Below are 25980 nucleotides of genomic sequence, written 5' to 3'. Positions count from 1 at the left end.
TGGTCGTCTTAGCAGTTTTCTCTCAGAAGTATCTGGTATTGCCCTAAAGCCAAAGCACAGCAGAACTTTCCTTCCTTCATTATGACAAACAACTGAATGAAAATTTGCTGCTTCTGTGCAGCACATTGCAACTTTTGTAAAACCATTGCACTTCAAGTGATAGCAAGTCTTACACAGAGATGTGATTCATGTTTATTCAACTCACAATCTTCTTGCTGATTTATATGGTGCTGCTGTAACTTGAAATGATAACAAAAAACCAAACCAAACCAACCAACCAACCAACCAAAAAAACCCCCGAAAACCAGCCAGATTTTTGTTTCCCAGTAATTTTAAAGCTCTTGGAATCTCAACCATTACCCCAGCCTAACATGTTATTAATAAAAAAATGTAATCCCTGAGCATATAAGTTTAACAGTGTCTTGTAGTAGGCAGGTTCACCAGGTTAACTAAGCATGACATAAACAATAATTTCCTTCAACCTTTCTTAGTTTGGGTTCTATTTAAGTTTAATGTTCTTTTAATAGTTCATGTCACTACATAATTTATTATTTTATATGCTCTTCGATGCTCATTCTTTGCTAGTTTAATCTTGTAAGTATATCCTCTTATACTATTTTTCCAGGACTTGTAAATGTTTCATTACTAGTTCTTTAAGATTTTGTAGTGCCCTTGGATGCTGTGCAAGATAAAAAGCACCGTATCTTCTTGGGTTTTGACTGCTACTCTACACTTTATTAATTATATCTTTTGAATACCTGCACGTACGACATAGACTACTACAAACCTAATTATTAAACATGCAGCCAATTTAATTCAAAGTGCCAGCAGAATCTAAGACTATTTTTATGAAACATTGCTAAAACTGAGTGTCACTACAAAAGTGCTTGTAACACAAAAACTTTAAAAAAGTCAACTCTAGAACTGAGAAAATGTAAGTGATCAAAAGTAATCAAACGTTACTTCTCACAAAGTTGAATAATAATTAGTGTTTGCAAATGCTAGTAACATTAGTTTTGTACATAAAAGTATTTTGATCCAGTAAGTCAAGGAGATTCCTGTTGGATTAAAACAGAAAATATGTGGATAAAACTGGTTCAGTCTTCCATGACAATAAGCAATTCAGCACTTGCCCCTCTTCTAATCTGGGTATGAATGAAACTGGTGAGTACAGCAGCATATTCCCTCTGGGGGACAGACTGCCTCCAGCAACATAGACAACAGATGAAATAAATTTTCATATTCTCCAGTAATGTAATTTCTCCTATATTTCCAGTCTGCCTTTATTGGAATATCTGGAAGTTATGCACCCTTGTCTTTCTTGCACAACGGTTTGGGTATGAGTTTCTCAGCTATGAAGAGGTAAAAGACACTTCAGAATAATTATTACTACTTGGTAATAATTAGTGGTGTAGTAATTAATTTTGTTTTCCAAGTATAGTTAGAAACTAAACACATGATAATTTGATTCATAGTGGTTGGTCTTCAACAAGACTGGCAAGTGAGTAATCTGTACTCAATAATTTATTAAATACTACCTCTCTGTTTGTTTATTAAGAACAACAGCTAAATAAAAAAGGTTAATAGAAGTAGCTTTGAGTGTTAACCCTGAACATTGCAATTTCTATTATGCAGCAAGTATAAATAATCTAAAAAAACCCACCAAAAACGAAGCAGCACAGCCTATGCTTTTAGTCTTGCAAATCAGATGCAAAATATTACATTCAACCTTAGAAAAGTACATGGAAAAGTCAAGTAATTTGAAAGAAATTTGAATAGAAGTAATTTTTGAAGTAGCCATGTTAGTAACATTTGGCTAAATAAATAGCTGTGGAAATCACATTTAAGAAGGATACAAATATTTTTGAACAGCCCTCCCCCTCCCCCCCTTAAATTCTAACAGTTATTGAACCAATTTCTATTTGATTTTTTCTGCTTTCAAAGTATACAATGTTTTAAGATGATCATCAGTCTTACTTCACAGAAGGTGAACATAAGCTATGCAAAGCTTCTTAGTTCTATATGTCTGGAGAAGTGAAAGTCATTTGGCCCCCTTTACACATAGCAGTATCTCTAAAATAAAAATCAAATCCCTATCTTTCCCTTGACTAAAAACTCGTGTCTGTTTCTTTGTTCTTCTGTACATACTATATTTGACTGCTAACTAACATCACAGAAACAGGAATGCTGCTGCATACAATATAGGATGTGATCTGTAAACATCTACATGAAGCCATATGCAATTGCAACCCAACAGAAGTATATAGTGGGAGAGAGAGCAGGTATAGTAAAGACAAAAGCTTTTCTTTCCTTTGTTACTCCAAACTATGAAGTCCTCACAGTCAACCCTCCTGAGCAGCCTACAAGGATGAGTGCAGTCATTCACAGAAGAAGCTTTTAAACAGAAACATCATTGAAAAATAAGCACATTTAGATGCAGCTTATCTCCTGGTCTGGTAATAAGGCTTTATGATCACATTGTATATTTTTAATTAGGGTATTATTACATGGACTGAAAAGCTCTCAAGAGAAAACCAAGAGATTTTCCTAAGCAACCTGATAGATAAGGAAATTTCATGGCAGAAAATCTGTTCCAAGAATGAGAGTCAGGTGCCTGAATATCTGTCAAGACATGACAAACTCATCTTGTTTCTTCAACTCTTATTTACATCAGGTAGCTACAAGAGACAGTCCTGTAAACCTTTGAGTCAATGGGAAATACGCCACTCATTACAATAGTGCAAAGGTAGGCAGAATATTTAATTGCCACATGATGGAAAAGCTGGTTCCACACAAGACAAGTATTGGACAATTGCTCAAAATCTACCTGCTTGCCTAGATCTACACAAGAAATTTTTGCAAGGAAATACAAAAATTAATACATTCCACCTGGCACACACAAGACACTCCACCAACACTTAATAGAATCCTTCCTTCCCAAATTATTACCTTATGTTGTACTGGAGATCCTGCCTCTGCTTTTGGTACTTCAGGTAGGAGAGGAGCAGAATCTGGTACTGATCCTGAAGGTTGTTCTTCATATTCTTCTGCAAACATGATCCATAATGCACCATTATGAGAACCATGAAAGAATTCTGAAAGTTTCTATTTTCTGTGAACAACTTTGAAATCACAATGTAGCCAGTAACAAGATGCGAACTGAAACAGGTAAAATATGTTTGAAGACAAACTTTGTATAAAAATTTATCAAAACCTTTCCATTAACTTTTGTTCACATTAGTAAGCTTAGATTTAAATGCAATTTACATATAGGTAATTAATATAGGTAATTATATATAATTTTTAAAAATGCCTCAGAAAACAAGTAAACAAAACTTTTAAGAACAACAGGCCATCACTGAAGACTCTTCCTAAAGACTGCTCTCTGGCTTATTTTGCAGGAAAAAATGAAGCAGAAAATGCACAGGATATGCAACAGGAGGACAAAGGAAACAGGCAGTAGTTATGCTGACTTTAATTACTATCATGAAGTTAGTACAGTGTTGGGTTTTTTTGTTTGGTTGGGTTTTTTTTTTGGGGGGGTGTATATGTGCTGTTTTTGTTTTTTAGGAAAAAGGCACAAATACTATACTTCACTGAAAAGAAAAAGGGATTAGCTAAAAAAATGGGGAAAAATTTCTTGAGAAATGCTTGTTTAAAAGATTTCCAAGCACCAGAAGAACTGATATTTGATAATTTAGTAAAGCAAGTGAATTTCTTGTAGTATGCAATTACCACTATGTCCATAAGCTGAATAATAACTATGAGGACATTGTGCATCTTTACATCAACTGACTCAGTAGGATGCTTCCTGTACTATTAGTTCAGATTTACTTAGACTTGTCTATATGAGTTTAATCAAAACTGTTTTAATAACTGAGACCTGGTAGCAAGTTCCATGTTCAGATATGACATTTTAGCATTGCTGTTCTTTTAAAACTTCATACTGGGATCCCCTTACCTGGGAACTGAGCACTCTCCATATCACAGTAAAGGGAAAATCAACAGTTTTTACAAAAGCAACTGGCTAGATCTAACAGAGATTGCCTAAAAAAACCTTAAGATGTTTGTGAAATGCTTTGATGTATCCTAAACTGTTGCCAAGGCAGGGCTGTATGTAATAAGAGATGAGGAATCAATCCAGTTGACCGATAATTAAGCCAGTACTATACGAGATGGAATGTTTTAAGTAAGTGCCAATACCTTCCTAAGTTAGGTGTGTCAATTTGCTCAGTGGTTAGCTAACTTCATACAATTTTTACATCATCACAAGTCATCACTATGCCACCTGTGTGCTACATAAAGTCAGATCTTCATAACAATAAGCAGTGCAGCAGGGTAAGATCTTGGACCATCAGTTAAACCCACACCGGTATACCAGGAAGACAGCGGCAAACTTACTTTCACCAACCACATAATTAGCTGGAAAATAGCCTTGCTGTCCATTTGCTAGGCTGCCAAACCACCAGTTATCATTATCTTTGTATAACACTTGGATAATGTCACTGCGATGGATGGTTAGCTCATCTGATCGATGCGCTGTGTAGTCATAAAGAGCCACTACCTAAAAGAGAGATAAGAGCACCACAGCTTATCACAACCATGCCACAGAGAAAAAAGCGCAACATTCACTTCCTCTTGCAGAAAAGCAGCTGAAACCAAAGCTGCACTTTGGTAAAAGCTGAGGCTGTCTCAAGTTTTGCTAATGGGATCAGGGGTGGTGGGAAAGCAGCAGGAGAAGCAAGATAAAGGACTGTGGGATTGTAGAAATGGTTAAGAACATTCAATTCGCCAAGATTAGCTTAAAAACAGCAGCTGTTAGTTTTATAAGCAATTTACTTGTGAAGCAAAAGGAAAAAAAAATACACTTCATACATTCGCTTTCTCAGAACTGTTACACCACCTTCAGATCCCACTCTGTGTGTGCTCATGAACCATATGTGTTTGAATAAATACTTCAACAGTATGACAGTTTTACCAAAGGAAAGATTTAGTACAAAATATTACTATCAAGTTTTGCTTTGGTCACCCCCCCCCTTTTTTGTTTGTTTGTTTTTGTTAAGAAATAAAGATTTGGATATACAATTTTATAAATATTTGCAAAAAAAGTTTATATTCCATTGCACATAAATCCATTTTCTAGTAAAACACAGTGCATCTACACTTTTCTAGGAAAAGTGTACAAATAGTCATCAGTACCATACATGGAACATATTACCAGATGTAGCCTGCTTTCTACCCTGAATATGAAAATATCAAGTACAATTTCTTACTTATTTACTATCACCTATGAACAAAAATGTGTCCTGATGAATTCAGAGCAGAAAAGACTGAGAAAACAAGTGAACTGAAAAAATAAGGGAATTTTTCACTTCCCTCATCATAAGTGAAGAACAAGATTATGACCTATTTTACACAAAAATTTCCCTGTGTATAATTTTCACCTCAGATTCCTCTACAAAAATTTAAGAGCACTGGTCAGAAACAGGGATTGTTAGGAGTGGGACAGAAGATTACAGGGGACTGAAGGTGACAGCAAAGTTATTATGAAGATAGGGATTTAGAGAAAAGACTTACTTTTTTTATTAATCATGTATGTATTTAAATCCTGAGACTTCTGACCTGCACCGTGTTTTTTATATTTTTATTCCTATCTTGAGTAAGTTCACCTGTGAGTTATGAGTGTAAAAATAAGGCAACCATAACTTTTTCATACTTCCGTGCCACCAATTAAACAGATTAGTTATGAATGGGAAAATAAGGAAATTCTGATTCTGAATTATTCTAACATTGTAAATTCTATGTGGCACCTTGTGAGCTGGTCAGCAACTAAGAATTAGTATCAGTATTGTTCTCAGCAGATGGGAATTTTATTTAACCATGCATTCAGTAATCCTGAGCTTATATAAAGAAACTAAACTATGAAATATTTCTTATAATACCTCTCTTAGCCTGCATTAGAAAAGCTAAATCAGTAATTACATGTGATGTTGATAGTATAGAAATATGAACTATAGAAAATTACATAAAACTAAAGCACAACAATGAGCACTAGAGAGAAACAATATAGAACTGGAAGCTTGCATCATCATGTCCAGTAAGGGGTGCTCTAACAGAGCCCACCTGAGTTGAGTGGCAATGGTTTCCTTAGCAATGGTACAGTGAAAATCATGACGTCACTTCAGGTAAGAAAAATAATAAATAAATAAACACTAATTACTTGGCAGCATTAAAAACAATGAAAGGCACAGCAACAAATATTTCATTTTGCAGCATCTTTTGTAAGACAGTCCTGGTGTAAATGTTTTGGTTTGGGGACAATAAAGGTAAGAATTCAGTAATGTGGAAACCATTCAAGCAAGTTTCAGTGTCTCCCAGAAATAGAAAAATCAAAATAGTAATGTGTCATGTAATTCAACTGGTTTAGCAAGCCTGACAATTTAAACAAAATGTGGAAATTGCCATTATATTCTCTGGAGACATATGATCTGAAAATGACTGCAGGGGGGATACATGAAATCCACCTCAGGACCAAGGAAGAAAACGCCCACAATTATGCCCAAAGCAACAGAATTTCTTCTGGTGTGACATTCAGACATATATTAAGATCTGTCTGGGCCCAAAAGCAAAAAGTCTATACTAATAAAAAATTTTACAAAATGATTCTTCAAGACTGATACAAAAACAGCATTAACATGGCTACACCAGTTATTTATATATGTTTGTGAGAACTTCACAATCCAGGGTAGCAATAAAAAAAAAATAAAAAATCCTAGGATCATGGTAAAAGAACAGAAGATGCTTTCAGAAGCACAAATTCAGAGTAGCAGGTATAGAAGGTACAGCAAAAAAACTACATAGAACTTACAATCTCTTGCCCAAGTGGACAACTGCTTCCTCCTCTGATCCCCAGTGCAGTCAGGCAGTCATCATTCTAAAATAAGAAATTATTTTCAAATTTTAATATAAAGTATTTTGATAAACAATAACTTTGAGTATTTTAATGCCTGCTGCTAAATAGCAAAAATTAACGGTAATTAAATGTTTTCCTTAAAAAACAAAAAAGCAGAAGTGTCATTAAGCAACAGTAACACTGACTATGTAGATATTTGGAAAAAGATATTAAGTTTTTCAAGTATGTACATGACTCTATAGACAACACAGAGAAGATAGAGAATTGATGATTATGCAGTCTAAACCTGTGTGCATTGCAAATACTGCAGTAGATGTTTAGGATGTTGCAGTGAACTTTACCTCCGAACCAGTATTCAAAAGATGACATTTTCATAAAGTGGAGAATTTCAGGTTGGTCTTAGTAACCAATACTTTCAATTTAATTCTAATTCTGCCTTTACCACTTAGTCTTCAGATTTTCAAAGAAGTCAAAGGAATAGGAGATATATAACACAACATCTAGGATGTCCCTGTACCTACAAAATTTGATTTCTGCCAAACAACAGAATTCTTCAGTTGAAAGAAGACTTAAACCAGAAAAATTATGAAGATCAGCTGAGGGACAACAAATTAGAATAAATGAAGAGATGGAAGTCCTTTTCTGCTGTTACTTAATTTTTTCCTATGGCTTATTTTTACCAAGTGGAAACCAGTTTCCCGTAGATTTTGTGTGTGTGTTAAAGGATACAAGCTACAATACAGAGCAGAAATATTACACAGCAATTAAATATTTTAGAGGGGAAGAATCAAATGTGAACTCTGTGAAGTAAAAACATTTCAAACCATAATAGATTGTATCACATTGTAAACAAAAGTTAAATTTGAGAACTGCTATCCACCATACTTTAAATTTTTCATATTTTACAGCCCTTCCTTTCATGTTTTAGTTTGGTTTTTTCTTAATTAACTTTTCTCTTATCTTGCTTTTTAAAAACCTATACCTAAAACATATTGCTCCTTTTATTTTTTATTTTAATTTTTTCTTTACAAGAGTGATACAAGGAACATAAATATTGCAATCCTCAGCCGAATAAATGGCATTTGCTAGGAGAGATTCTCACCCTCAACACTGTTTTCCTAACTTAGCTAAGCTCATCATATATGGGAAAGAGTTCTCTGATGATCCTGAATAGAAGGGTTCCATTCAGCCTCCAGATTGTTTTGGTGTTGGAGCAGTAGTGTGTCACTGCCTGATTTGATAAGAACTTTTGAACAAAGACTGGAGGAGTTGCAGTTTAGTGTGTGGCTTGCTCAGTGGTCTACTGGTAGTCAGCACTGCCTTCCAGGTTCCAGCCAATTCTCCTTTTCCATTCTCAAGGTTAAGAGAACTGTGCAGCCAACGTGCTTAGCCTGTGGGATGGGAGTGCCTCCTGTTGCTCAAAAATGATTCATCAGAATTATTAGCAGAATTATTTAGTTATCTAGTTCAGCTACTCATATTGCCCCATTATTGTGTCTCAATCTGTCTCTCTTTTTAATAAAGTATTTATGTGCTCTCAAACACTCAACGTAAGAAGAGCTTGAAGAGAGTGAGCTGTTTGGAAATAACAAGCTAAAATCTGTGAGTCATCCTCAGACTATGTTGAATGTTCTCAGACACCATGTTAAACTTCTAAGGCAACAACAATCCAAAGAGTTCCCTCTTAAAGAGACAGATCCAGTATGTCACAGGCTGCACACATGCCTTACCTCCAGTGGGACAGGGAAATGCCACTCCACTGCAGTGGAGCTACTGCAAGGCAGCAGAGCAGCCTCTGGCATGCCATAACATTTCTCAAATAGTGCCAGCTGCAAGTGACACCAGTAACTACTGGCCTTTCAGTTTAAAATAAATTGCTTTTCATCTTGTGTCACAGTAAGAAAAAGCCACATTTCCAGGATTCCAAAAATGTAACAGACACACCGAAGTTTTAATTACAATATTGACCTCTCTTTTTTTTTAATGAAAGCTGGAAACTAGTTAATACTTTTCTTGCATCATAACAGACATGGAGCTATAGTTACGCTCTGAGGAGCTGAACCTTTTGGGAGGCAGATCATCTGTGAGAAACAGGAACAAAATGTTTTCTGAAGCAGCCTGCTATGTCACATTGATTTGGATTGAGAAAAAGCTGTTAGGAGCTTTCAGCTTAAGGAACATCCTCACAACAAAATAAATAGATCCAGCAGTAGATGCAGAGTTCTATCACCCTGCTGTCCATGACTAACCAGTACTAATTGGGCAGTTTCAACCTCAGTACTGGAGGTTTTGCTTTTATTCATGTAAATGGCTAGCAGCCAGCAGGATTTGGGCATTAGCATTCATACCCCTAGGAGAAGCAGTACTAAGAACAAGTGATATGTTTTTAGTGTCTTTTCTGTAAAAATCTGAGCACTGCATTTCTATAGATTTCAAATATGACAATATCAAAGTCTAAAGAAAAAACATGGAAAAATGTAAAGTCTACCAGTGGCTTCATATGCTTCTTCCTGGTACATAAACACATTCTTCATTGTAGATTAAGTCCCATTTCTAATTACTTATGAACAATTAATACCAACACTTGGAAAAAAAGCACTTCTAAGATTAATCTTTGGCAGACACCACACGTATTAGAGGGAACCCCAATCTGTGTGCACAGAGGGCCAAATCCACCCTACCTCCTTTTGCTGTTAGTGACAGACTCTGTGACATGAAGGACAAACATCTATTTCTTGGATGCTGCACAGTGCCACTGCTCCTCCCTACTCCACCTCCCTACACCTGTTATTTGCCAGAAAGGAAGAGTAACTGGGAGTGCTACTTGTGCAAGCACTCCAGTGAAGACACAGAGAGATGAGGATTAAAACTTTTTCTTGCACAAGCAATACATTTTTGTACGTTTTTGTTTGTTAGTTTGTTTTGGTTTTGGTTTACTGTAGCTGGTTTTGATTTTTTTTTTTTTAAAGTAGACAAAATAAGAAATAAACTTACAGTGCTCAAAAAATCCTGTGGCTTGAAAGTGTGATCATATAAAAAACATAAAAAAAATTCTACAGAATCAATCTGAGCTTTCGCAGTTGCGCCATTATTTTCATTTTTCCTTACAAATCTGTGAGTTAGAAACTTACTTGATTCTCTCCTTCCCCAAGAATGTCATGCAATCTATTTGCATCACCAAGTATTAAATGAAATAGTAAATAGGATGAGACACAGCATAAAATAGATTAATACATTTCATATATTTACTGTCATATTTCTGTTCTTGCTCTCTGGTCCAATTAATTGTGAACACACTCCTAGCTCAGGACACCTAACTGTACAAATTTAGTCAGTGGAAAACAGAAATAACAAGGAAAATATTAATAGCTAAATTAAAATTATTCAAAAGTACTAATTGCTAGGAATAGTGTACTCTTCTTCAGTGTTAATTAATCTGTCTGTAGACACTGTAAAGCTAGGTTTCAGAATCCTGCAATACTTATTTTATTGCAGCTCTTCAATATTTAACGAGCATGGGAATCTATAATCTGCTTAGAGGAAAAAAACCAAAACAGTGCCAAGCTGCACTTGACTCAAATCTGCCATGTACAAACAGAAAACAGAAATACAAACACAGCAGGCTTCAGTCAAGCCTACAGGGGTGTAGAAACAAAACCCAACCAAACAAAAAAGATAAAAAAAGAAAGGGAGCATTACTCAAAACTTCAACTACTTCATAATTTGTAAATATGCTACTGTCTTGATATAAGTTCAGTTTACCTGAACCTATATCATACATATTACTGCACTTATAACACAAAAGTAATAAAAATATTCAAAACCTGAATTCTCTCTGAAATATTTAAAATAGCTGCTATTTAGTATTTTTCAAAACAGTTGATTCTCTAAATATTACAGAGCTTGATGTGAAGAATATCAAAAAACTGATTGAATAATATATGCTTTTTCAAAAAAATTACAATTTGGTGGCTAAAAAATTAAAAATGTGAAAACAAGACCAATTAAGCCATGAACAGCAATTTAAACTGTACTTCCAAAATTTATTGGTGAAACCTGTATATTTTAAGAGACTTCCACAATTCTGTAAAGAGATTCTGTTAAATAAGGTAGGTCCAAAAAAAAAAAAAATCCCTAAAGTAAACCAAACCAAAACCCCAAATCTAAACCGTGTAACAGCTACAAATGATCCGAGTTAATTTATATCCATTTCTAAAACTAAAAAAAAAATTAAAATTAGCATGCAATTAAGACAGATTATTAAATTATGGTGTTTTCCTCCATGGGTGCAGAAGGATTAACACTTCAAGCATGACAGGCCCAGCTTTCTAGAGCCACACATACACTCAGTGTTCAAAGGCATCACTCCTTCTTCTTTCACTAGTCCTGCATAGGAATCATGTTTAATCCTGATTTAGCAAATGTATAGTTAGAATTAATGGCATTTAGGGATTCTGTTGGATTTTTATCATCATGATCAGAAAACCAGAAAGGAACAAACAATTACAAGAAGTTTCTAATCACTTTTTAACAGGTAAGCAATCAAATAAATGAAGGCTAAGCTGTGATTTCACTTGTTAAAAAAAGATGACGTATGAGTAAACAATGAAAACATGGTGCTGCAAATAGGATTAAATTTCAACTTACTGTTCCAGCTTTCTCTCCCTAGTTATCAATGCCTGCATTATTAGATCTCTGATCAAAATCACAGGATTGTGACTTTAGCTTATTTATTTCTAAACAAGAAAAAGTAAATAATGAAAAAATATAAAGGTTTTAATTTGTAGGTATCTGATCTCACTACCAGCTGGCTGCTGCTGCAAAAGCTTATTTGCCCATGTAGACAATTTGCTTGAAGATACCTCTTTTGTGAATAAAGACAGGATAAAAAAACCTTCTCCACAATGAGAACTTGTGAATAATGACATTTATAGTTAAACATCAATTTAAAAAAATGCAAAGATAGAATTCCTTACCGTCTGTAGTCTACCCAATAGTGTTTGGCTAAGAGGATTTCCTACTGGGCTGAAACACCCTGTGAAAAGAAAAGGCTGTGAATTTTCTGCTTGTTATCCTTTTCCATCGAATAAACCATTTAATTTAAAAATCATTATGTTAGCAGGACGTTTGACAAAATTCTAATGAAAAGCAGCAGCATCTTTCAGTCGCAACTATGAGTCCTTCAGTCAGGAACAGTTGGAGGGTTTATTTAACTAACAGACCTGACACAAGGTTAACTAATCCAATATTTCCATTCAAATGATTTGGAGAAATAACTCAAGCTATGTCCACATGCCACCTCGTGCACAAAGCTGACACTATTATCTAGGCTGCATTGCTTTTCTCTTCATTGAATTTCTGAGTACCGCATACAAAGTTTTCCAACAGAAATGATCACAAAAACTCTCAAAGAAATTACTTTCTTATTTTATCTAAAAGAATAACTATGCCTATTCAGTAGTTCCCTTTGATCATCTGAGTTACTATCACAACACATCTTGCTGTTTATTTTATTCACTCTCTACATAGTGCATTTGAACAAGTACTTGTAAATTCTTTTCAAACTATTATGTTAACTACTAAGCTCAGGAAAATCCTTTCATCATCTATGCATTTATCTTTTTGTTACTGGGCTCCTCAGCTGTATACTTAAGAAAACATCGTAAAAGAAAAGATACAAAAATCTGAAAACTGTTGAACACCACAGCGAAAAATGCTACCTCTTCATTAGAGAACTGTTTCCTGAGTACATAGATGCCTGGCAACACAGAGTTAAGCTCACTGGATTTTCTCTGTAAGACTCTAGGTTTGAAAAAAGTTTTGTTTTCAAAGAGGAATAAATTCTGAAAACACTTTTTCATTTGCCACTCCAAAAGCTTACTCTTAAGGAGTGCACTCTCTGAATAAACACGACTTTTCAAATTCAGATTCCCATGCACTGGCACAGCTCCACAAGGAAGCTCTCACAACTCCACCTGCAGTGTACTTTCTAAAGTCTAGTGGTTTAGACTTTCACAGGAGATTTACTCATAAATGTTTAATCATTAAGATATTTAGATATTTCTAAATATTATAAAAGCTGCAAGCTCAAACAATCATAGTTAAACCACACTCCTGTAGATCTGCGTATAAACAATTTTGTACTTGTGAGAAATCCTAAATAAGAGAAAAAATTGATTTTCCAATTTTGCGTATGAATGAAAATGTTTCTTATCCTAATAATGTCGAAAAAGCTTGTAAAAGTTCTGAAATACTTTATTTTGAAGGGCTTAATTTGATTTTTATGACTTTTTTCTCTCTCTTTTCAGAAGAGAAAAGAGATGAGAATAGAAATTTCTGTATTCAATGCACACTCAAATATGGTAGACCTGAAGCTTATGTTTTTTCCAAATAAGCTATTTGCTAAAACATTTGTTCAGCATTAACACAAAAAATCAGTGGGCATATTAATACTATTAATATTGTTATTTACATACTTACATGATTACAAAATGAGCTGCTACAGATACTATGTATGGATACAGCATTGCATGTAAGAATCATATCAACTTTTTGAATTAAAAAACCAAAACAACAAGATCAAGAACAATAAAATCTCTGCTGGATTAAGAAAAAACCAAAAAAACTATTTAGATAGCTGAATATTCTAGCACAGGATTTTCAATTTAAGCATTGTAGTAGTGTGCCAGTTCACAGAAACCTGTCCCAGAAAACCCATATAAAACAGAGGATGAAAACAATAGCTCATTTGAAGAAGTTTTCAAACTTTAACTAAAAAAAAAATTGTTCTGTATTTTTATTAATGTAATTCACTTTCTTGCTCTCCTACAGAAAAAAAATTATTACCTCCAAGTACTTCTGTTTTGTATGTTTATGTGTGTGAATACTCCAGTGTATGCAAGTCCAGTCTTATGTTTAGCTGCTTGTAAGGTGAAAACTTAAGGGTTGGACTGATATCCCTAATTAAGCCTGAGTAAAGGGCAGTGCAGACCTGTTCTGCAGCAAGCAGAGGAATGAGACAGATGTTTTACTCAGATATAGGGAGTGCTGTATTGAATTCTAGCAGCTGGCACACTTTTTTTGGCTGTTTTCTGTGACTAGAGCCTTCTTCTTAAACAAGACAAAAAATAGCCAATGCTGTTTGTTCAGACTGATCACATCTATTTGTTACCCCAGAATAGCTGTTAGTGCTATCCTGTTAGCTGTTCTCAGTTATCAAGTATTCCTACATTCAGTCACACTAAACAACAAACAGAAAACCCCCAAAACATCCCCAAACACGAAACCAAAACCAAACACCAAAGCAAACAAACACCCACTCTTAAACTGTTAAAATCTTCCTCATTGATGAAATAAGGTGCATTCAGCAAATAAGGGAATATCCATCCCTTCTTTTGCTAACAATCCTGTGGATTTTAAAGCAGTTTTACCCAGCTATTGGCTTGACGTGGTTCCATGCTTGATGAAGCATGTACATGACACTGAGTAGGTGTGATTAACAGCCTCAGCAGTGCTTGCTTTGGGTATCTCCAATCCAGACCCTGAAAACTTTTCAACTACTATTGTAAGGTATTGAAATTAAGGTCAAGATTGCAGAAGACATTTGCACTTTATCTAAAACTAAAGCTTATGGGACACCATGATCTGCTTGTGCTGGTTTAGATAAATGCCTCTCAAAGAACTGGTTTCTTTTGAAAAACAGTGTAGCTGCCTGACTTGAGAGGGAGCCTGAAATTGTGTTAATTTCCTATAAAACTTGAACAGTGAATTGCAAATGTATCCTTAGTGCCCCTGGGTCACTTCTGGCAATATATTCTCTGCTGGCCTAATTACAATTAAAGAGAAATGACAAAAGACAGAAACCAAGTAGTTGTTCTCCCATCCAAAATATGTCTGTACTACCAAGTTCCAAATTTCATTGCATGCTTTCAGTGAAAGCTGCCCTCTGCTCTAGAGAGCACATTAGTGTAAATTAATAAAATTCTAAATAGCTGTGATGAAATGCACCAGAAGTAGATGAGTTCACTTCCAAACAGATTAGACTTATATGGATTATATGGTAACAGCGACAATGCCTCAAAACAGCACACGTAATAATTAAGAATATTCCTCTTAAATATCAACAACTATTATTTGTTTCAAATTAATAGCAAAAGAGACAGAATAGGGAAAAAAGTCCTTTCAGGGAGTCATATAATTCCACTATTATCCTACTGGAGTGCCCACAATCACCTAAGACGAAATACTGATGTGAATAGTTAATTTTCTAATTGTGGCTTTCATACAGAACCTGTGTTTCAATTAACTTTTCAAAAGAAGAATTTTTCTCCCCTTCTAATAAATGAATTCTATTAATTAATAAAGGTATTTGTGTATCATAAATCTTGAAGGTTACCAATGCTATGGAATCTACGGTTAAGAAAATAATCCAAAACTTTATCCTGGAAAATCCCCAGGAAACCACAGAATACCAATGAACAAATAAATAAATAAGAAAACAGGAAAAATATTTAGATATTTTTGGGATGAACTCTTCTACAGCGTATGGAGAGAAAAAAATCTTACTTATTTCCAGTTCCACATCATTCTATTTTTAAATTAAGTACTACTTTATAATTTGTACTAACTATTGGTGTCTAACAACCCACAAACAAATCCCGAAAGACATGAAAGTAAACTATACCTCAAGGAGATGGTATTTCTTACTGAATATATTCTTATTTATATTGTGGCCTCTTGCAACAAGGTATAGTTAAAATATACCCAAACAACAAACACAAGAGAAAAATGACAACTCAGATATGACAGGAGTATGTGCTCAGTCCTTTTCCTCCTCATCTTCTTAAAATTGTTCCGAGTAAACAGAATAATGTTTTCAGCACAGTCACCTATTTCAAAGTATGACTGTTGTGACCAAAATATCTTTTAGTATCCAATATAATCTCTACTTTAGGCTTAAAAGAAACTTTTGAGTTTTTTTTTTAAATGTAAAAGCCATCAAAACAGCATTACTCAGTTCTTTCTGTAGCTTTATTTTCCAAGCCAGGTAAGAAAACAAAAAAGATCATTTTGTAATGATCTAAATATATATTAATCTTCCCTCAAAGGCCTTATCCTCACAACAATTATGCTTTAATAGATCAAACAGAATTAATTAAATAAAAAGATTGTTTATATATTGGATAAGAACCTATTTTCCTTTATTTAGTAAAGGCAGGATCACAAATACTTTCCAAAACCACTGCAAACACTTTCACATGCATTCACACCAAATTAAAGGAATGGATTCACCCACTTAACACATACACACCTTTTTGGTTTACCAACAAAACAGATGTTTTACTAATATCCAGTGCTGTAAGTGAACATCCTCTTCAAATTCTGCTCTACATTGCTTAGTCTAGTACATAAGATTTTGAACATATCCCGCATTGAAAAGGAGAATGGACAGGACCAAAGTGTACTGAAAATCAAGTTTAATCTATACCATGCCTTCTGAAACTACTTTGAAACACATCTGGATGAAGCTGTAGATAGAGCAAGAAAACCATATTTAAAAGTTCAAAGTAAGACAAAAAAATGTGTATTTTTAGAATTCTTTCCACAACAGTGTCTCATTTGTAACTACCACACCACCAGAGGTGATGGTTACTTGTCTCAAGAGCCTATATCCTGCAAGCCACTTAAAATGTATATTCTCAAAACAGATGGTTCTCACATGCTGTGTCGCAGTGTATGCACAGAAGTGCTGTGATGACATCACTACTGAACACAAAGGACTTCTACAAAGAACCATAAGATTTTTGAAATGTTCTGCACTCAAAGTCTACTCAATGTCAGGTAAGCCCATGCTGTTACTAATCGTCTCCTTGTTTTGTCTTTTTTCCTTGTCAGAGCATCTGGAAAAGACTGAACTATCTCCTCAACGTTGTTTTCTCACTTCCTAATGAAACCTAAAACCCAAACAAGAAAACAAAAAAGGACACAATTCCTCTCTGTTGACCATCTTGCTTTCTCAAAGTTATACAGAGAAACTTCTGCTTATTTATTTTACCAGTTTGAGATGAGAGCTGTTTTCATGCCATATACACTAAAGAAATGAGAGAAAAGCCTTAACTCTACTACTGCAAGATATCACTCCTCCAGTGCAAAGATTATTCTAGACGGCAACGACAAAAAAAACCCCCAAACTCAAAGATCCCAATGACACTTCAACAATTAAGACAAAACTGAGCTGTGCTGACAGGTAGCAAAGCAAAACTTCGTTTTCCCTCCTCATCCTCATTAATACTAGGATAACTTGTAAACAAACAAACAAAAAATAATATAAACTAGAGAACGGTAGTCAATAGATCAGGTTGTGGTTGCCATTCAAAATTCACTATGGAAAATCATGCACAGAAAGACAAGCTTAAAAAAGTATGTGACATGTACCTTTTTAAGTAATTGGTTACTGAATGCTCATATTAAAACCAGTTATCTAGAAAAGTAACTCTAGAGTGTTATGCAGTTCTACATGTACTGCTGCAGTTTCTTTCGCACCGGCACAGTTTTCTCATAGATGACCCAGCTCTAGGTATCAGAGGCTTCTCTGGCTTCTCAAACTGTGTCAGTTTCATTCTTCTAACTTGAGAAAGACAATTGATCTGATGTGCTTAAATACTGTAACTTTCTGATCCAAGGACCAGCACAGTTGTCTGCATCTACTGTGCCTGGCTGTCTCTGATTCCCCAGGCAAATGACCAAGCATGCATTACAGAAGACCTAAGGGGACACTGGGGCAGCTCCACCAGGAATCCATTCACACCTTGAATTCACACCTGTGGATCCACAAGGAGATACCTTCACTGTAACAGCAACTAGTTCCAGTCCTCATATAAAAGACCTCAGAATCAGACAGCATTAACATGAAAAAACACAATGCTTCTGGCAGTGCCAGTCCCACAAGACAACTCTATCTATCATCAGGCAAAAGAATGCACAGAGATATTCATTTGGGGTTAAGTGTCATTTTCATTCCTGGATCAAGGTGTACAAGGGTACAAACACGTCTTTAATCTGAATTTTAAAATAATCCTCCAGAAGGAATTATGGAGATAGTCTGCCACTAGGTTTGAGGAGAATACTGTGAGGAGAATACATTTATCTTGTGCTAAGGCTCAATGAACAGGCAGAATTTGGCCGTATTTGTAAAAGGTTTAATGAAGTAAAAACTATTGCATCACAAAAACAATTAAAAAATCCAACTTTTTAATTAGAGATTAAAATCAAATACACTTAGCAGCCTACACACCCACCTAATTATTTCTGAGTAATCTTATCAAATCATCATCTTACATTTTTCTTGCAAATGTTAAGATTCTACAGTACCATATATAAACAATGCAAGTAGTAGCACGTGTCCCAAGCATTCTTTTGAAGCAAAGAACATTTATTGAATTCATGCTAATCAGGAACGTGCTAATTTATGACAATCTCTAACGTTACATCATAATGGTAGTAGATACAACTGAAAATGATCAGGAGTTCTAGTATCCAGTTGTTTCTTTCTACAGCGCAGAGAACATAAAGTCACTCCACAGCAAACATCAATAAGCCTGCACAGATATCATCAGCATTTTGATATCAGATGGGCAATATTATTTACAAGTTCTAGATAGCAGATAAAAAAGATCTAAGGAAAATGCAGACTATGACACATACTTTGTATTAATAATAGTTATTTTTCTTCTATTGTTGCAGAGATCCCGAGAAACTAATTATTAGCTTTGCTAAGATCACCAGGACTATTTAAAAGCAAGCATGCTAACATGAATTTGAAAAGAAACTTATTTTCCATTATGTTAAATAAAGACTGTGTTACCCTACCAAAATACTTCAGGAAATATCAAAACTGCAGTTCCTTTAGAGATGCAGATGTCCAACACTGAAATAGCAAACTTCACTTTTGGCCTTGGTAACACTTTTGCTTCTGCATTAACTTGCCCTCCTCAAATCAAAGGAAATGAAGCTCTTAAGTAGGATTTATGCTTATCTGCTTCCTAAAAATAGGTAATACAGTTAAATTCTATTTATTAATAGAGATGATTTCTATGTAATACAGTTTTAATCGAATTTAACTGTACATATAACTCCTGAAGCCAATTATCTACACATCTCGGGAGGTCTACAAGTTTCTTTTAAAACCATATTTCACTAGGCATATAAAATGAAGAATGAAAACTATGCAAGGAAGAAAACCAAAGTAACTTATTTTACATTGTTTGTTCCACAATTGAAATTCAGCAGTGGCTGGTTACCTACGGTTAATCAAATCAAATTAGCCTGTTGCTCTACAAATGGAAAGCTTTAAGAAAATATGCTTAAAATGAAACAAATACTTTTTAAAAATAAGCCATTAGCATTCTTGCAATGCAAAGTTTTCTCAGTTAAAAAAAAAAAGCTACTTACTGAGTGAATTACTGAGTTTCTATATTACCTAGCAGGCCCACAATAAATGAAGTGCTGTCCCCCCAAAAATATCTTGTAACTCCTTGAAGAACATACACAGCATCTTTTAAATATTTGCGTTCAAGGAACAATAGTACCAGCAACATCATATGGAGTATGCTGGAAAAAAATAAGTCAGCTTGGTATATCACGTCTTAATCTTGACCAGAATAGCCACTAGTTTGTACCTTGCCTACTGGCTTTATTAAATTAGCACTTTCAGTAAGTACTGAATATTAATTTTGAGAAAATGTTACCAGAAAATTCCATGACATTGGCAAACAATTAAAACATTATTAAACCTGCAAAATGCAGGACCATTGACAGACACTGAATCTAGAAACCATTATTATAAGAATTTTGATATGGTACAAAATCAAAAGAGTAAGAACAAGTTTGCAGGACTTATTGTTCTATCTCCTGAATTAGAAGGCTATGTCTTTAAAATGCATTTCCAAGTTTACTTTCAATTTTTTACTTCAGAAACTAGATGGGTCAGATATTTTAAGAATGGGTGTGTAGTGAAATCAACCTCCTACATGTGAGGTTTTGTACAAGCACACTTCCAAGTTTTCATACAATTGATGAACAAATTAAGAAGATATTTTCTACATTTCAGTGTAAGTTCTTTTTAATTTGTTTCCAACTGTATATGGAAATAAATGGTGGCCTGTAGCAACTTTGGTAATAAAATCTGAATATACATGCTTCCTTGTAAAATACATATGATGAAGGGTTAAGACTAAAAGTGGTATCATTCACTAGAAAATATATTGGAAAGTTAAGTCCAGCATCAGAGCAACACACTGCAGATTCAGTTGGGCAATGATGTTGATTTTTTTAGTTTTCTTTATCTACAAGGTCTGCAAATTTTCTAGAATGCAATAGCAATGTGCTACTACTTTTATAGCTGTGGATTTTTAGAATGCTTTCTAGAAAAGTATCCTATTGCTATACTCTCAGATTTTGGCCACAATGCAAGGACTCTAGCACAAGGTACACTGATTGTACAAAATGTGGGTACCAAACATAATGCTACTTCAGAGACAGCAAAGATGTCCTGGCTTTTAAGGGCCACCTTCTAGAAGAAGAGACCCTGGCAGAAAGCTTGAATTAACACCCAACAAAGAGCTGAAAAACAACCTGTTCTAAACAGATTTTTCCTTAGGTCTTATGTGAAGGATCTGAAAACTCCTTCAGCATGGAAAGGAAACTCTTTGCTAAGAACATCATTCAAAGGTAATACTCCCTTACAAAGAGGCACCTGATCTAAGGAGGGATTAAAGGCAGAAAACCAAGAGAGGCAGGTTCATAAAGAGGGACTGTGCCAAGCTTTGTGTGAAGATGACATTTCCAGAACTCTGGATGTCCTGAAGAGAAGAGACCTACCCTCCAAGCTTCAATCTATATCCCAAATCACTGCAACTGGTACTGGAAATAAGACTTTCCACTATCTCAGCATTAAGCCAACAAGTAGAAATTGCAGTCAAATGCAGCAAATTTCTATCTTATTTGTATAGGAATTTTGCAAGCAAGAGTATTTGCACAGCACGACTAAAGATGTAAACAAAAATAGTAATGGAAATCAAATTCAGAATTAATACAGAAAGACCATTTGACTAAATATTTTCTATAGTATCATGTCATACAATTCTATGAAGTAGTTAATAAAATAACATGAGAGCTTTTTTCATATCATCATACACACACAGGCAGTGCCAAATTGATAACAACTCTCTTCCTAAACAAGTAGTGGAGGAGACACACCTCACTGAAACTTCCTCTGAATCAAGAGAGCTCACCCCCCAAAAAAAATTAAGTTGAAGGACAAAAGCCCATCCTTTTTATTAGAGTGGTGAACTCTGCTTAAATGTGATTACCAAAAAATCGAAAAGATGCAAGTAGTAGGAAAACAGACTATTTATAATCTTCATCTGAAAAAAGTAGAAAATAGTCAGGCTGTGGATGGATTCCAGAAAGACCTACATCAACATATGTCACTGGCACACCCTTCAGCTAATCTGTAAAAAACCCACTACGAGGCACCATAAACTAGCACAGACAGCTGGAGACAGTGGCCATCTATTCGAAACAGGGGATATTGACAGGATAGGAAAAGGTATCTAGTAGCATATGGGGATGTGATATGCTAGAACCAATCTTCAGATAAGATACAATTTCGAATACTATCAGTTACACAGTCTGAGTAACAATCTTCTGCAGAAGGACTGCCCAGCATGCTAGAGCAAAGCCTGGAGTCAAGTAAGCAGGAAAGACTCTATTTAAGAGTTTCACTGACTTGTGTATGCGTCATTCAGACCTTTCTTCCCTGGAGAAGGAAGTAAAAACTCAGGAGTTCGAGCCCTACAGGTGAGGGGGAAAGATGAGGAAGGAACACGTGCAATCTGCTTCTTCACTGGAGCATACTACAGGGCAGCAGAAAACACATAAATAAAACTCTGCTCATGAAAACTTGTAAGGCAATTCTACCATCTCATTTAAAGCCAGCAAGCAGTGAGCCACTGTTCCTTACCAACCCCCAGTGAGAAAGAAAGCAAGGTAACAGTGAGAAGTGAAACTTTCATCTGGATCAAAGCAGCACACTGAGGCCAGCTTTGTAAATAAGACAGAGTCACCAGGTTGTGTGACAATAGCAATGTGTAAGTTACCCACTCATAAGCCTTTGCCTCTCTCTGTATGCATTATGCTGCCTTAATGCTTTCCCAAGCCACCAGTCTCTGTCATTAGTTTCTAAAGGACCAATATGATCTGTATCAATCTACACAGGTATCATGGTCTACTAAAGAACTTAACATGGATCACAGATACCCCGTTAATATAAAAAGTTTTATATTAGTAGAATGAATCATGTGAGGAAAGTTTGGTATCAATGAACTTGGTGCGCTTCAGCATCAAGGGTAACAGCAGCTGGATTATGAATCCATGAATGCTTGTTTCACAAAGGAATACTTATTTACAAAATTGAAAAGAATTTTTAAAATAGTTGAAAATGTATGTATGTATACCAAAAAATGATGGACAATGTATGTTAAATATATGGATTAAAAAAAAAAAAATGTACTTGGCTTTTGCTGACTTGGGAGATGCCTCTCTACTGTGCATGATGGCTGCTACTGGGTCTTTTGCAGAGTCCTCCCAGCTCCTCTGGAAATAACAGGTACAGAAGCATTGGAGCAATACAATGAGGCATAAATTTGCTCATCTTACTCGTGCTTATTGCTGTACAGAGAGCAATCTAGCTGACTTGAACTTTCTGCTGGACAGAGAATTGATGATACACAGTCCCTGAACAGAAGAATTGTTTCCACCTCTCAAACAAGCTAGAATTACTTTTAAGCATGCACTTTGTCAACACTTGCTGTCTTGTGGTTCAATAGCTCAAAAATTACAAACCAGCTCTATGTGAAAGACAAGCTAAGACTGAAAACAGTTAACAGGACCTCTCTACTTAGGAATTAATTAGATTTGCTTGTTTTAGGATCCACATAATTGAGAATGTAAGGGCACACTCAGGCCAAATCACTTTTGGCAGAGCCTTTCCCCCGTACTACGTCACACCCTGATTTTGCAATCTATACCCACTTCTGCCAAACAGAGAGTAATGCTTCATTTAATCCACACCCTTGTATAATTTGGCAGCAAGTACTTCCTTTACCCTGAAGGCACAGCAGTAATTACCCTAAGATACACCAATTTCAAGTAAATATAAATGGGGTTCTTTTGATAAAGTTTTTTGAATCTTCAAAGATTGCTGTTATTGTGCTCTGTATTTAGTGTAATTTTGAGTGAAATATTTTAATTAACTTGCCCAGAAGAAACATGAAAAAGAACATATAATAAAGGAACATGTGTATCTTTGATCTCCGTATAAACAACTCTAGCAAGTTTAATTAGAAAATACAAACTCTTCTGACATTTATAACATCTTATCAATCAGATATCCAGGAAACTGCATAACCAACCTTTTAAAACAGAAGAACTAGATTGTCATTAATGTTAATGGTTTTGTCTCTACGTCTTCACTATTCTGTTAGAACATTTTTGTGGTTAGATGAACCTAGTTATACACCTTTTGTTTTCAAATTAAAAATTCATTTTTACCCTTCATTTTATAAGTGTAAACACTCAACTCTTCTGCTTTGCAACAAGGTCCTGTATTTGTGCCTTGAGCCATAACTCTGACAGTGGTAACTGATGTTAGCAGCACAGTCAGGCCACAGAACATGAAGTGCTTTCCCTTGCCATGGTGAGGGCACAGCTGTGTCCTGGCACTCCTTATTTTTATTTACTGCCAAGGTGAAACATCACAGAGATGGCTCTAGTGACTGAGCAGAAGAAATAAGATCAGGGAAGTACACACAAAAGTTGGCTGCAGGTGACAACTGAGACTTCATAATCTATTTGCACTGAAGAAACTGAGACACAATTTTCAAGTGTCTTGCCTTCCAAATGTGAACGGTTAAACAAAAGGGATTATAAAGAAACAGAGAGGCATAAAACCCCCCCAACAATCTTGAGATGGTTGCTTGTAGTATTTAAAAGAAAACTAATTTTGAAAAAATACTAGAGTTGAACTTTCCAGTTCTTTCATTCTGCTGTTAGCAAATAATAATAAAAAAGTTCTATTTTCTCTGTCTTCTCTCATATATTTCCCCAAAGTAAAAACACAATATATGAATATCTCATATGAATGAATGACCACTTTTCCCAGAGGAGTTCCTATTGAAATTAACACAGAGACATATAAAAAACATTTTGGACCTAATGTTCTGCTTTTGGTAAAAATGTTTTCACCTAACTTTCCTGTAGTTAAGTCAGTTCACACTTGCCAAAGATCTGTGGTGTTTAGCAAGTACTTTGTCCCTATTTAGTTCTCTTATCCTTTTTTGAAAAATAAAGAAAAATTCTGGTAAGTGGATGTAAAACTTATTCCATTATTTCAATTTCTGTGATTATGCAGAGATTTATAGTTAAAATAAAGCCTTGTAATGAATGTAAAGGTATTATCCTTTGTTAATAGGAGAAAATAATAGAAATAGAAAAACATAATAAAAAACCCTAGAGACTAAAATAAATCCAGTTTATGCACTTTAAAAGTGATAGTTTTCTGCACTGTCTCATGACAGTTTTCACATATTATCGCTATCCAGACTTGGGCTTGTGGAGGTCTTTTAAAGTAATTAAGTTTCCAAAAGAAGGAAAACATGATCTTTAAGGTTCCTTCTAACCCAAATCATTCTATGATTTTATGATATGAAGTATGATAGTTATGCAAATTAGAGCAAAATGTCAGAATTCTGCAAAGTTCTAAATAGATGCTAGTTATAGTAACAAAAAGCAAATCGTGTTTCTACACTTAGGAATGCAAAAGAAAATTATTGGCAAAAAATCCCATTTTTTTTAGAACCACTATCCCCTTAAAGTAATTAAATGAAAAGGACACATTTCAAAGTTTGAAATCCACCCCCATAAAAACATAAGAACAAGTCTCTTGAAATTTTTTTTAAAAGTTAAATTTCTGAAAAATGTGTTAGGGCAGATTAGTTCTCCAAACATACGACATTGCAGAAAAACAGCAAATTGCATAAAACTATAGAAACATTACAGAGAAACAAGAGACAAGTATTGGGCACATATTTCTTTCAATCATAATGCACATTCACCCCTTTCAAATTCATGTGATAATCTACTATAAGCAGATTATAGTTTGCAGGAAGCTGAGAATTCTTCAAACAGCTCTACTCATGTTCTGTTACTCTAAGACTATTTTGTATTTTGGCAGCACCTCTGCAGGACATACTGATAGGGTTCTGTATTTCTACCCAGTTTAAGAGCTAAAGACGACTGGTAGCAGACTACTAATCACAGACATTTCCCTCACTGGACGACCTCATCACATTGAGGCCATTAGGACTATCCTGTGATGAAAAGGTAACCTGCATTTCTGCCTCTGTACTAGTAAGGAAAAACAGGAGAAGATAAACATATTCAGGCCACCAGGGAAGAAACTGCTAAAATCCTTCTGTGCAGGCTGAAATGTCGCTTTATGATTTTCTTAACTAGTATCACAAAAAAACCCCAAACCAACAACTCAGTAGACTAACCAATAATAATGGATTTGAGAAACTGTCTTTGTGAGATTATTAAACACTACCTGCTTCCCTTTTGTAAGAATTCTCACACATAAAAGAAATGAAAATACTTCCCATCACTACTGATTCCTCCTAGCACCTTGTATTACACTTAACTCAGCGTGGGTACTGAACCACTTTTTGGTACATATCTGGTGCTCTTTACCACAATATGCTCCTGCTCCAATTTGAAGAAGATGAGGGGCTGAAAAGAAATACCTCAAAGTGACTTAGACATTATAGCAAATTGCTGCACCATTTCCATAGCTGTGATCTGTTCAGCCCTGCAGGCTTAATTGCTTTTCCCGTAACACCAATTTTAAATGAAGCTGCTGGGTGAGCTAATGAGGAAACACACATTACAGTTTAACAGGGAACAGATATACCCAGAATCTTTCAAGACAAAATTGAGAGTTCTTATCTTTA

At 35.1% G+C, this 25980-nt stretch overlaps 1 protein-coding gene across 1 annotated transcript in view; it reads right to left on the bottom strand.

Annotated features, from left to right (window-relative positions):
* Window positions 1–25980, bottom strand: part of AHI1 (Abelson helper integration site 1) — an 87895-nt gene that overhangs the window by 11945 nt on the left and 49970 nt on the right. Inside the window, exons 20-23 of the mRNA XM_071740848.1 lie at window positions 11890–11948; window positions 6869–6934; window positions 4402–4564; window positions 2950–3047 (exon numbers count right to left, since the gene is read on the bottom strand). Of these exons, the coding sequence (XP_071596949.1) occupies window positions 2950–3047; window positions 4402–4564; window positions 6869–6934; window positions 11890–11948 (386 nt within the window). The remainder of the gene's footprint in view (window positions 1–2949; window positions 3048–4401; window positions 4565–6868; window positions 6935–11889; window positions 11949–25980) is intronic.

The sequence above is a fragment of the Heliangelus exortis genome, chromosome 3, assembly GCF_036169615.1.
Source record: "Heliangelus exortis chromosome 3, bHelExo1.hap1, whole genome shotgun sequence".
NCBI lineage: Eukaryota > Metazoa > Chordata > Aves > Apodiformes > Trochilidae > Heliangelus > Heliangelus exortis.
This window is presented reverse-complemented; position numbering and strand designations above follow the sequence as displayed.